The 14634-nt window shown below is 32.9% G+C and overlaps 1 protein-coding gene across 2 annotated transcripts in view; it reads left to right on the forward strand.

Annotated features, from left to right (window-relative positions):
- The window catches only part of LOC129225916 (uncharacterized), a 38860-nt gene extending 24857 nt beyond the window's left edge, over positions 1 to 14003 (forward strand). For both annotated transcript variants that reach the window (XM_054860448.1, XM_054860449.1), the window contains exon 6: positions 12490 to 14003. In XM_054860448.1, the coding sequence (XP_054716423.1) occupies positions 12490 to 12671 (182 nt within the window). In that variant the 3' untranslated portion in view covers positions 12672 to 14003. The remainder of the gene's footprint in view (positions 1 to 12489) is intronic.
- Positions 14004 to 14634: the final 631 nt, after the last annotated feature.

Below are 14634 nucleotides of genomic sequence, written 5' to 3' on the forward strand. Positions count from 1 at the left end.
TGACCCAAGATATTTGCTATGACATTATCCTGTTAATAATCATAGGTCTAGCATAAATAAGTCTATTTCATTACAGAGGCATAATTCGTATTAAATTTGACGTTTGAGATGCAAAAAAAGAATATTATACTTTAAGTACAGAACAAATGAATGAACATAATTCGATTTTTTTTTTTTTTTTTTTTTTTTTTAAGAGCTGAAATTAATTAACCACTAGTGTCATTTCTCATGTTATATCCGCACTAAATTCTTCATCTTAATTACTCTTTATTAATTTTCATTTTTGATAGGTTTAGAGATGAAAACAGTCGGAAAAAACCGGAAAATTTCCGAAAAAAACGGAAAAAACCGTTTTTTTCGAAGGGGTTTATTTCCACTGCGGAAAAATTGAAAAATGAATTTTTTTAACTTTTCAGGAAGTTTTAATTGAAATTTTCAGCAAAAAGTGATTAGAAATTTCTCACACTTAAATTTTGACGCAATCCCCCCCCCCCCCCCCTTGTATGTTAAAATACTGTGTAACTTTAATGCAAGTTGCGGTACGATGATATAATTTCCATATAGATCAAAAAACGTTTAATAATACTTTTTTTCTCAAAAAAGCTTAAACCAATATCCTTAGTGAAGAATTTATTTTCCTTCTCCATAAAACAAACAAGCATAACTTTAAATCACGAAACTATGTTTCTGCTTACTATGCGATCCAAATGTACAGGATGCGACAAAAAAAAAGGACAAGCAATTTTCCATGAAACTTTATTAAAAATAAATAAATTAACAAAACACAAAAAATAATATGAGAAGACCTTCAGCAATCAATAAATTTAATTGGTTTCAAACTGGCACCCTTATGCAGTAATACAGAGATGCAACTGCTTATTGAAATTTTCATTCGAGAGCCGCAAATCCTTTAATCAATCCTATTGCCTATAAAGCAGTTGGTTTAGAGAGTTCAAACTTATGTGTAGTTTAGGGTAGACCTTTGACTCTAGACCATACAGTGTAATAAATGGGATTGAGGTCTAGCGAGTTGAGAGCCCCCTCAAAAGATCATATCATGTCAAAAACAATGCGCCTTACACCACTCTTGTCTTTTTGGCCATATGAATCGGTGTGGAGTTTAAGGAAAATGTCCAGTCTACAATGCTGAAGTGCTCTTAGGGGGCCCACAGAAGTACAATAACTTCTAAAATGGCCTTCTGGTTTACTTTTCGATTCATTTTACGGCCCTCATCCACAAAAAACTAGATTTTTTGTCGCTTGTGCTGATTCCATCACAGATCAAGATTGACTTCGGATTTTGGCGATATTTAACATTTTCTAAGGTGCTTGGCGTGTCTACACACCAAATCCTATTGTTCTGGGGATCTGAGCTGGTTGAACGGTAAATCAGTGAAAGTTATCTCTTCCAAGGTGGACTTGCTGCCCATCTCAAACGTTTCTATCATAATTTGGAGTCGTACGAATGCCTAAACTTTTTATAACTCGTAAAACTTCTGTTTGAGCTGTTTTTTTCCCTTAGTCGCACTTATCGGTTACAAATTCCCGTCTTACAAACGACTTCTCTCGTGGCAACCCAAGGATTTCATTGAACTCGCTTTTGGATGACCTGACGATTAACTGAAATGTTCACTGTTCGTTTTTGTACACTTTCCGGACATCGACTATCATTTCCAAGCCACTTGAAACGGCATACCGTTTCAAATACTGTTTGCAGAGACACAACAAGCAGACGAACTGTCGTTCTACTTGGTTAAACAACTTAAAATAGCAGGTATTTTGCTTAAAATTGTAAGAAAACCGAAAAACAATACAAATTAGGAAATAAATCCTAAATTACTTTCTAATAAAGTGAAAGACAAAAATAAATAAGGCACTCATTAAAATGAAATTACCTTTCTTCCATTCGATGATACAATTTTTGTCCGATTTTTTTTTTTTTTTTTTTTTTTTTTTTTTTTTGCCGCATCCTGTATACTGCCATGCTAAGCTTGGCTCTTCCATATATTTGATTCAGAACAGAGAACAACTTGGTTATAATAACTCAGTTTTGTTCAAAAGTGCTGGTATGACTACTTTTACTACTGTGCTTAGCACGGTCGTATGAATAAACTGAAACTCCAGTTTAAGTTTTGGTTCAGCTTAAGAAAAACTAATTTAGCTTTGATTTGGACTTAGACTGGATTGGAAAAAATCAAAACTCAATAGCTTTCATCTTCAGACAGTAAAGTTACATTGTTGTATTATTTTTCTTTCGAAAAAAATATCAATCATGTTTGAAAGTCGAAAATTTCAATAATATTTCAAGTTTCAAAGGCAATCTAAAATAGAAAATGTGATTGTTATGATTAGACACACATTACCCAATATTATTGGATGAATGACGATTTGACTTATTTCTGGTGTTTGACCATAAAAGCTCTCAGTTATAAAAAAGTTTTTTTTCTAATTAATCTTACCTTTATGTGTATTTCCGTCAAGCAGAAAAAGATGTGTGGATAGCATATATTTTTTGATGTTTAACCCTTTATATGTTCCAAGAAACAGAGCTATTAAGAAACCCCAGTTTTATTCATAAAAAATCAAATTTTCCAATTTTTCCTGAAAAACCGGTTTTTTTCCACCACTTCAAAATTCCCGGAAATTTTACATCTCTAGATAGGTTATAACATTTCTTGACTTACCTAATTTATAAAATCATGTTTTCCGTTCATGACTGAATGCCTTTCTTGTAGTACTATTCATCCAAAAACGTACCATTTTTCTTTTTAAAGTATATTTATAGAAACTAGTAATGACCTATTTAACCTTATAACCTGTGATATTCATTAACACTCGCTCCTATTCTCAAAATAATTGCGTAACTAAAATGCTGTAAAAAAGCACCATGCAGAGATGCAAAGATTTTTAACAATGCTATAATGAAATGATATTTTTAATTGATTCTTTTTGAGTTTTATACTTTAGCACATTAAAAAGTGAATTTTTTTTTTTAAGTCTTTGAAAACGGACAACAGTTTCAAATGTGGTGTACATCTCTTTTTAGTTTTGAACTGCAGAAGCATTTTGTTGAAATTAACCAACTAGCATATGATATGCAAGAAAAATACGAAAAAAAAAAAAACTTGGGCATGAATATTAATCGCACGGAGAAAAAAGCTCCTCAGCTTAAAGAATCGTCAAATTTATGTGACAAAATGACAGCATCATGTTTTAAAACGACAGCAGATACCAGTGAAAAATATTCAATCGACAACACAAAAAATAATGTATCACGGCAAGAGATGTTGTCTGCTAATGCTATTGAACTAGTGAATGATGCATTTCCAGAAGAAAGACGAACAAGCAATGAATTTTCGGAAGAAGTGCCTATTGAGAAACATTTAGCAAAATTTCTCATTCTTAGAAACTAGAAAATATCCCCCCCCCCCCCAGCGTTCTTCAAATTTTCAGGGGTATTTTGGGGTTTTTTCCTCTCTTTTTTAGCGAGGGTCTATTTCTAGGGGGTAATCAGTAATATTTAAGGGGGGGATGCCAACACTCTTGGGGGGGGGGAGGTCTCTCCTACTATTGTTGAACTTGCAAAAAATAAGACTTCTCTTTTGGATATTTTCTGTAACAAAAAAAAAGGACTTTATTTACTTCTCAATGATTTTTTTATCCTATCAAAATGTCCGCACTATCTCTTAAATCCTTAGATATTATGGAGGCAAAATCGGCGCCCTTCAACTCGGCTTTCCCGCGCCCTTTTGACCACCCAGTCCGGCCCTGCTCATTACCGCCTCTTCCGGTAAGCTATTCCAAGTGCCCACGACCCTGCTAAAGTAGTAGTTTTTCCTGATTTCCAAGTTAGCCTGAGATTTAAATAGCTTAAAACAATGACCCCTTGTCCTGCTTTCCCCGCAAAAATTTAATCCGTTTACATCTTTCATTTTGATAAATTTAAATAACTGAATCATGTCCCCTCTGACTCTCCTTTGCTCCAGGCTATACATGTTAAGCCTATTAAGTCTGGTATCATAATCTAAATCTGAGAGTCCCCTTATTAATTTAGTTACCCTTCTTTGAACCCTTTCCAATACAAAAATATCTTTCTTCAGATAAGGCGACCAAAACTGAACAGCATACTCCAAATGAGGTCTTACTAAACTCCTATATAAAGGCAGAAGAACTTTCTTAGATTTGTTTGAAATAGATCTATTGATGAACCCAAGCATTTTGTTGGCTTTGTTACTAGCAATACTGCACTGTTGACTAAACTTGAAGTCCTGATTTATAAAGACACCCAGATCCATAACATTATCTGCCTGATTTATGACTGAACCCTGTAAACGATATCTCATACGCTTATTTCCAAGACCTAAGTGTAGCACTTGACATTTCCCTACATTAACTGCCATACCCCATTTATCTGCCCACTTAGTAATATGATCTAAATCCTCTTGCAGCTGTTTTACTTGTTCTTCATTTTCGACAATCCCCATAACTTTTACATCGTCAGCAAAACAATTCATGCTTCCAGAAATATTTTCATTGATGTCATTCATAAATATAATAAACAAAAGAGGCCCTAAAACTGATCCCTGAGGAACCCCACTTAAAACATCACTCCAATTAGAATGATTTCCTCTCACAACTACTCTTTGCTTCCTACCAGTAAGCCAATTTCTAACCCAAAGTAAAGTTTTTCCTCCTATTCCAATGTCAGCTAACTTGCTGAGAAGAGCAACATGCGGTACCTTGTCAAAAGCTTTTTGAAAATCAATATAAACAACATCCACACATTTTTTGTTATCTAAAGCTGAGGTAACCTTGTCGTAGAAATGCAATAAATTAGTAGTACAGGATTTACCTTTCCTGAAACCATACTGCAAACTAGTCAACAGACTATTAGTCTCTAAGAACATCATGATCTTAATTTTGATCAAAGTTTCGAAAATCTTACAAATCACCGAAGTCAAACTTACAGGTCTATAATTCCCAGCAATACCTTTAGACCCCTTCTTGAAGAGTGGCGTTATGTTAGCCAGCTTCCAGTCCTCTGGCACCGTCCCCGAGTTATAAGAAGCATTGAAAATATTCAAAATAACATCCACTAATTCCTCTGCACATTCAACTAAAATTTTAGGATAAATATTATCTGGTCCCGGAGCTTTAGTTGCTTTAATCTTTTTCAAATGAAATAAAACCTCCTCCCTGGAAAATACAAAATCCTCAAGCTGTATAATAGCTTGTGTCTTGTTAGTGTCAACTGTTGAGATACAGTTATCGTTAAACACACTGGAAAAAAAGTTATTTAGAACATTTGCAATATCCCTATCGTTTTGGATTAAATTTCCATGCTCATCAACCAAAGGCCCAATTTGACTGTTTCGAGCTTTCCCGGAATTAGCGTAAGCAAAAAACCTCTTAGGGTTCCCATCAATGTCATCTGCCAGCCTTTGCTCCAATTCCCTTTTCTGAATCCGTACCAAATACTTAAAATTTCGCCTTGCCTTACCATACTGGAGCCTCTCCGCACTCTGACCAGTTTCTTTAAACTTACGAAAAGTGGCTTGCTTATAATTAAGAGCTTCTTTAGTCTCCCTGGAGAACCACATGGGCCAAATTTTGGTACTAACACCTTTTCTCCTAAATGGAACATAGTCCCCAACGGTTTTAGCAAGTTTATCCTTAAATTCCGTCCACTGCTGATCTACGTCGCTATTTTCCAACCCTGACGAAAAAACCTCTTTCAAGCTCTGCCTAAGTGCAACAAAATCGGTGTTTCTGAAATTGGGCACAAACCTAAAATTATCATCTTTGCACACTTCAAATTTAACCCGGAACCTAATGCTGTTATGATCACTATCTCCAATATGCTCCCCTACACTCAACCCCTGAACAAAACTACCTATGTCACAAAAAACTAGATCCAAAATGGCCTCCTCTCGAGTTCCCTGAGTTACAACTTGATCTAAGAAACAGTCACCAATTACTTTTAAAAATTCCTCTTCTTTGCCATTACCAGGATAAAAATTATTCCAATCAATACCCGGAAAATTGAAATCCCCCATTATGATAACGGATCCCTTACTAGACATGTCACTAATAATACGGTACATCTGTTCATCTTGTCCCTGGTTTGAATTAGGTGGCCTATAAATGTTTCCAAAGCGTAGCTTTATGCCCTTACTGCTCATCAACTCCAGCCAAACCATATCAATATCAGTAGGCTTATCATTTATGACCAATTCATTGCAAATAAAATTGTCTCTAACATAAAATAAAACCCCACCACCTCTTTTACCTACTCTATCCTGTCTGAATAAATTATACCCAGCAATATGTAATAACTCTGCATCAGATTCGGTAGCCCATGTCTCTGTAATTCCGATAACATCCAACTTCTCATCCATAACTATGCTTTTCAATTCATCCATCTTGTTCCTAATACTGCGAGCATTGGTATAGAAAACTTTAAGCATGCCTAAGTTGCTTTTATTTAACACCCTGAAATTTCCTAAATTACAATTGTTAACATTACTACTCTTGTTTGTCACTTTATTTCCATTTCTAGCAATACCCAAAAACATTACATTCTCTCGATACCTGGTGCTTGAACCATGCCCCCCATTCCAACTTAGTTTTTTGACTCTAAAGCCCTTAAAATCAATCCACTAACCAATCTTAACTTCAACTGTGGGATGCTGAATATTTACATTTTGCAAAGACAACAAAAAATGGAGGAAATTTAAGACAATTGGTAGGAAGCCTCCACGCTTTTTATACATTGAAGTTATTTGTTTGGTCAATTATCTTATCATACTTATCTTCCAAAGATTATTTTTCATTTTTAAATTCATATTGCAACAAAAGCATGTTTTTTTAGTTGTTTAAACTATTATTTTATTTTCTGTTTTTTAGTTTTATTTGTTTTATGGATTTTTTATTTTAACATAATTCACAATTTTCTATATTCATAAAATGCCCCCCCCCCTCCCAAAAAAAAAAAAAAAAAGACTAAAGGGCTCAAGCAACGTTTGAAACGGGATCTCTTGAACTCCGAAAAGAACAATGATACTCTTTACGATGTAAGAGATGAGTTCTGAAAACATTGAATTGCTCCACTAAATTAACTGTTGAATAATTGTCTAATACAATTAATTCATACCAGTCATCTATGTATGTATGTGTGTGGAAATCATATTTGTATTACTTTATAAATTTGAGATACATTTTAATAAAATCATTGTGCTGCAGTGACTGGGATCAACGATGAATTTTGAATTCATGGCTAACCTACATTTTGGCATGAAATTGTGTAGTTTAAAAGAATTATAATTTACGTTCTAATTATCTTGGAACATTGGAACAAATTATATTTGATGCAGAAAAATCAGGGGTTTCCATAGATATTTTGTTCTAATTTGTGAGAATTCATTGCAGGAAGTGGGCGAAGTTTGAGTTGCAAGATTCCATTACAAAATACATATGCACAGGAGAAGCTAATAAAAGCGTGTTGAAAAATTAGAGGATTTTGTTACTAACGTTCAGATTTTTCTCTATAAGGGTCTACATCAAGTTTGCGAAGAGATATTATCAAATACTTTGGAACATATGATATGAATGGCATAATTACATTATATAGCAATCATGAAATGCCTTTTTGTATGTATAGGAATAAGTACTTGGGTTATGTTTCTACCTCCAACCAACCCAATTTCATGTTGATTTCAAATATTGCAATAGAAAATTGGGAGTTTATTTGTACTCTTTTTTTTTTTTTTTTTTTAACAATTCCCACAATTTTAATCCTTGGTAGCATCCTCTGAATTTTGTTCAAGTTCTATGAAACTTTTGTATGTTTTTTCATCAGAAGGAAGCAATTAAAGGAGTGCCCCCATGAGAAATTAAAATTTTTTTCAAAACGTGCATTATTTGATGCACCCAAGGCTTTTTCTACCCTGCTACCTCTTTTTTGCCGCCTCATAGTCTGGACTTGCATTATGTTTTTACAATTTATACACACAACTGCATAGAAGACATATAACCCTATATTTCATGAATGTACCTCTTTTAGTTATGGAATTATTAACCCCTTAACATTCGAATAATTTTCAAGAAAACGGTCTTAAAAGTCTTTTTTTTTTTTAATTAAGAAAATTACATAAAAATAAGTGCACAAAAAATGTGCATTAAATTTTAAAATTTTTGATATTTTTTAGATTGAAATTTTAAATCTCTTTAAAATATTATGAAAAGCCAACAAGCAAGCCCAAGCAAGCAGCGAAAATTTAAGAAATGCGTCTTTTAAATATTAAAACCTTTGTGTGATATAAGTAAAGATTAGTAAAGTTTTCTTGTGTAGTAAATTTCAAAGCATGACATATAGAGGCCAATGTCATAATCTGGACAGAAAAACCGAATTTCCTTCCTGCATCTCTGCAATTACATTTAAAATAGACTGGTGCTGCTATATTGTATAAAGAGGGAAATAAAATGTATTCTGGGCAAAATAAATGAATTGATTTTAATAGTCTCGTCGCGTTAATATTGCACATCCCAGCATGGCAATATCATGGGAGCGAGAAATGGAGGTTGAAACCAAAGCACAGCATTTTCACAGGAATGAGAAGCAAGGGGTTAACACCTGAAAAGTGTTATTTTTTACTCTGTCCGACTCACATCTTTAAAATGTTTACGAAGTTCCTAATGTCTCACATACTTGAGATTTGGCATAAAGATAGATTTCCATGCATATGTAAAGGGAAAAATCTAAAAAGTCAAAAAACTACATTAAAATAGCAAAAACCTATACAGTGAAACCTGTGTAAGTTGACCACTCGCGGTTCAGTGCTTTGGTGGTCAACTTAGACAGATGGTCAACTTATAAAGGGCGGTAATAATTTTTTTTTTTTAATTTCTTGCACCACGTATTCATTTTTTGAGGAATTCACCCTTACTCTTTCTGTTCAACTCACTTTCATTGTTTAAGATTATTGAAAGTGAAACAATAATTAAAAATACTATTCAAATAATTTTTTTAATTTTTCCTTGTTTTTAACTATATTAGACACTTTAGTTTTAGAAATTCCATATATGCCAGCTAATATTCTCTGGCTTTTTCCATTTTCAGTTAATTTTAATATTTCATACTTTTTATTAATCTCAAGTTTAGCTAACTTTCTTTTTGAAGCCTTTTTATGTAAAACTTATAGCACAAAGAGCAACAAGCTCGACTCTCCCAATTTATAAAGGCAAAATCAAAATGTCCTATCTCTTAATCCCTTGTACCAGAAAAATTTAACTTTACTCATAAGCAAGCCCAGATCTGCGTACCCGCAGTGCAAGAGGTCTACGTCCTTAAAGAGGCTAACCACTCTAGAAATAGAAGAAAAAATAGAAAAAAAGAACTAGCACTAGCACTAAGACATATTCACTTTACTAAAAGACTTTACTTTACTATCTCAAATAGAACAATAAATGAAAAACAAGTTTGGACAATAAAGAGCAGCATTAAGCTTTATTCTGCTGTTTAGTTGGTAAAATGCTATTCTGTCATCAAAGCCTTAATAACATTCTTGGAAAGTTATGAAAATAATAATAATAATAAATAATTAAATAATAAAATAAAATAATTTGCTGAAGAAAGTTTAAAAAAAAAAATAAACCAAGTGGTCAACTTACAAAGGGTTTTTTACAATATTCCAAACCAAATTTGGCGAACATTAGTGGTCAAGATAGACAGGTGGTCAAGTTACAGAGGTTTTCCTTCATTATATGAGATAGGACTAATTCCGTTCCTGACAAAAACGGTCAACATAGACAGGTGGTCAACTTACAAGGGTGGTCAACTTTACAGGTTTTACTGTATTTTTTATGAGCGCTATGTTTTATAAGCATCACGGCGTAATCACTTCACTGCAGGGTTGGCTTTCTGCCCGCAGAAACTAGTTTTTTCTGTGCCAGTGGCAGAAACTGGTTATAACTGGTAAAAACCGGCAGAAACTGGCAAAAACTTAAAAGTGTCTTTAATCACTTTAACTTTACTTAACTTTTAAAGTAATTACTAAATGATATTCGTTTAAATAAACTGAGATATCAAACTTCATTTTATCATTGTAAAAAATAAAATCCTATGCTAATTCCCTTGATTTAGTTTAGAAAAGGAACATTTCAATTGCATATGCTCGTAATATTTGCATTAATCTAACAAAGGACAAAAATCATATGGGTTGTTAGGCAAGAGGAGTGATATACAGAACTAAACAGGCATTACTGATTGTAATTTGCTCACTTTATGTCCTTCATTTAAATTGCTTCTGATTGAAATTATCATGTGCTTCAAGAAGAAAGTGTCAGAATTTTACTTGGCAATATTAACCTAGATTTTGTATGTACCTAATGTCACAGCTTTGCAAAACAAATTGACCCCATTTCTCGAAACTTTTTTTCCAGTCAAATTTTTACCACTTTCCCAGTTACTAGATGGTGGATCAGTTTGAAAAAATATACAACAGATGAAAGTTTCATGAATATTGCTTGTTCTTTGATGCCTTGCCTGCTAACTCTTATGTTGCAAGAATATTCTTAAGTTCCTCATTTGTGCACATTATATTGAAAAAACTGTTTGGATTTTTGAAACCACCTTTTCTAAGAGGCAACCGCATGGTCCAAACAATGTAAGATTTGTTGCAATGCAACAATTGATTGTGCTTTAGTTAACAATTATTTTTTTCATGTATTTTCTACTGTGTGTAATTAATTTTTTGTCATTTTGTAAGTTTTTGCCAGTTTCTGCCATGCCGGTTTTAACCGGTTTCTACCAGTGGTTTTAACCGCCTCGGCAGAAACTTGCCAACCCTGCTTCACTGCGTGATTGCAAAATATTTCGCCAAATAAATCCAAACAAATGGGCTCGTCAAAAGTTTCCAAAACAAGGTTGTTGAAGTTTTAAATTAACTATTTAATTTCTGAACAGTTTACTTTAAGTTCTTTTAAAATGAAAAATGATCTATCAAACAATTAAATTTGCAAATCTAGAGCTAAGCCCTTGAAATAAAAATTAATCAGTATTAAAATTTATCCAGTTATTTAAAAACTTTAATACAGTAGGAGCAAAAATGGCAGCTATAATTTCTGCAATTGAGAAATGTTTTCTTTGGTTCTGCATATTTTATGATATCTACTTCTACGTTATGATAATCCCTGGGACAATATCGCAGACAGATTTTGAGAACTATGAGTCTTAGCAATTTTCCCAGTTATCGTCAACGCCAAAGACCAAGAGGTAATGTTCTTTGACCTTGCTGATAATGACAAAAAAAAAATGCGATTATTGCCCAAAATTTGTGATCGGGCCAAGTCCCCAGTTATCAAAATATCATCAAACTACTAATAAAAAGATGTCTCGTAGGATGGGTACCAGTGCACCGTAAAATCAGGGAAAAAAGAAAATCATTTATTTATACATGCATTACATTTAATTTTCTAAATTAGAACATAACCTTTCATTTAGCTTTCCAAAAAATAATGATACATCACAACAAAACATAAATGTGAAAAAGGAACCTAGTTCAGTCAAAATGAAGTTCAGCGTAAGCGATGTTGCCGACAAAAAAGAGTTCAGATCTAAACAGGTACCAAGCTCCTCATAGATGTCAGGGGAGGGTCAAAGGGTCAGCTGACCCCCCAGTGACAAAAATTTTATTATGATTATTATCAAACTTCAATACTTTAGGTCCGAAAAAATAGTACATGGAATCAATGTAAACCTCGATTTTGCTTGGTTCTGTAAGGTATTTCTTCTCAGAACTTGACCAGACTGTCGCCTAGGGAAATATTTTTGAAGAAAGTTTAAGAGAATATGATCCATGGTGCAGTTTAAAAAATTTAAAGGAAGGATTCGAAAACATTTTTATATTATTTAGGGGGGGGGGGTTCCGTAGCATATCAGGGTGTATCCTCAACTTTAGGGGGAATAGCACCCCGGCTTAGCTGTTATTTCTTTACTTAGGAGATATAACACACTGGCCATTAAAACTTGACCCCCCTCACAAAAATTTCTGGATCCACCCCTGATAGATGTTGGATTTTCCCATGTTCTTCTATTCATTTAGAAAACAATCTTTTACTTTCTTTGATATATTCTTAATGAATTAAAGAGCATGTGAAAATAACATCTAAGGGGAGCCGCTATGGAACCGTTTAGATCTGAACTCTTTTTTTTCTTGGTGACAGCCTCTACTCTGAACCTCATTTCAACCGAACTTGGCTCCTTTTTCACTTTATGTTTTGTTGGGATAAATACCTTCTCTGTATGTATTTAGTTCATGCTAAGGCAATATTTATATACTGTATTCATATTAAAAGTAATTTTATCTTTAAAGAAATGCTAGTTAAACATTTCATATAATTCTAGTAGTAATTAAATGTTATTATTTTTATTAATATAGTAAATTTGTCCTGGGATATTTAATTCTCAAAATGAATAATGCTTCTTTTCAGATACAATTAAAAATGATATTTCTGATTGTCTGCTGAACATGCATAAAGACCCTGAAGGTCAGAAACGATTACGGGAGTTTAATGTTCAAAAATTTGCTACAATTAGCGTAGAAGATTTTGATAAAGAGCAACTTATGATTGACAGCACAAAAGGCCTGCGATTTGGAACAACCTATTACTGAATTATTTTTGTGAATTCATTTTAAGGTGATCCCATTAAAGCCTGAATAGTGTACTTAATGTTGATTTCTGTAGGTTGTAAGATTTAAGCATTGAATTATTAGTTATTTTTAGAGGTATTTATTTTTTAGATTACATGGGGGATCGGAGAAATGTTTTAATTGAATGTGTTATAATTAAAGCATCAAACTAAAATACCATGTTTTAATGAAGCAAACAATATTTTTCAGCTTTTATTTTGTGCAGTGTCTTTTAGCAATTTCTCAATCATCAAAGTTGGAAGTGTTACCTCATGGTTGAAAGGTGTTTGAATGTTTATATAAACTGATATGGATGAATAGTGTTGCCCCCCTCCCCCAGACCGAAAAAAGGGGGCAGGTTACTTCCAGACAAAAGGGTACTTTAATTCAATGAAAAGGGTAATTTCTAATAGAAATCTTGTGTCAGAAAATGTGGGTTTTTTTTTTTTTTTAACCTTTTTTTGTATACTATACTTGGATTTGTATAAAACCCAAGTATTTTTCAATGGTACTAATTTTTTTAAATAATAAAAGGCTTTTTAATGTTCTTATTTAAAAGTTGTACAACTAACAGAGGAAATTCATATTGATAATTATATCAAATTCTGGTGGATAAGGAAATAATGGTAGAGTGAAAACTATGTAAGTTGACCACTTGTGGTGCACTACTTGAGTGGTCAACTTATAGAGGTAGATTTATATGATAATATATGATAACTAATTCTGTTCCTGAAAAACGCTGTCAACTTAGACAGGTGGTCAATTTTACATGTTTTACTGTATTATATATGAGGCCCCTAGTTTCAAAACCGGATACTTGCAAAAAATTCCATTTTCTTTTTTTTTTTTTTTTTGCTAATCTTGTAGAGAATAATAAGGCCTATTTGCCTGCTCAATATTAGGTTCAAAAACCGCTTCTTTCCCCCTTGAAATGGGGCTGGAAGGTCTGTCTCAGTTTCAAAACCGGACTTTTTACAAGTTGAGCGTTTGTCCGCTCCTACAAGTATCCGGTTTTGAAACTAGGGGCCTCATATCAAGACCAGGCTTGAAAGAAACTTTACCTTTCCAAAAAGTTCTTTTTTGTGTTCAAGTTTTGTAAAATTTCAAAGGGCAAGGGGCACATTGAGAAATGCCAAAAAAGAAGGCAGTGTGCAGTATCCTGTCGAAAATGCCTGGGGGAAACACTACATGAATATTTGCTATAAATATAATATAATATTAAAATGAGCTTACAATTGAAGTGAAACGTATTTTTCATATATATTTTACTATTTAAAAGAGCTAGAAGAATGTTTTTTTTAATATTGATTAATATTCTTAGTAAGTTTTTTTTTTTCAATTAGATAACTTTATGGAAATCTTTCTGCATTCTGTATGTGAAAAATGTATTAATTGCATATGTTTAAAAAAAATATGAAGTGTAACAATAGCATTTTAAACTTTACTATAGTGCGTGCACTCCAATTAAAAATTTATAAAAACTCTAAAATATGTAATTTATACTTTTTATTTTAAATTTTGATGCTTTTGTTGTAATGTTTGTGCCTTAAATAGAAAATTTGTTTATAGGATATTTTATCTATTTTCTTTGATTTTTTGAAGCCAAAATTTATTTAACTTCCAACAAAAAGTTATGTTAATGTACATGATGTTGAACACAAATGTTTAATGTATGTATTTACCACGATTAATTTACTCAATCTGTCTACTGCATTCGATGTTTTCCATTAAGCACATGATTTGCATAAAGCAGGTAAAAAAAGGTAACCTGCACTTATGTTTGTTTGGGCTTGCATTTGGAGCATGTGGACAAATTGTCACGCATCTCATAAATAATCATCATATCTCAAAAATTCTAATTTTGAAAATAATTGCTTATAACATTGACTCCTTATGGCAGAAACGTATGTCTCTCATGTTATCCCATGTGTATTTATAAATAGTT

Source organism: Uloborus diversus, chromosome 7 (assembly GCF_026930045.1).
Source record: "Uloborus diversus isolate 005 chromosome 7, Udiv.v.3.1, whole genome shotgun sequence".
Taxonomy (NCBI): domain Eukaryota; kingdom Metazoa; phylum Arthropoda; class Arachnida; order Araneae; family Uloboridae; genus Uloborus; species Uloborus diversus.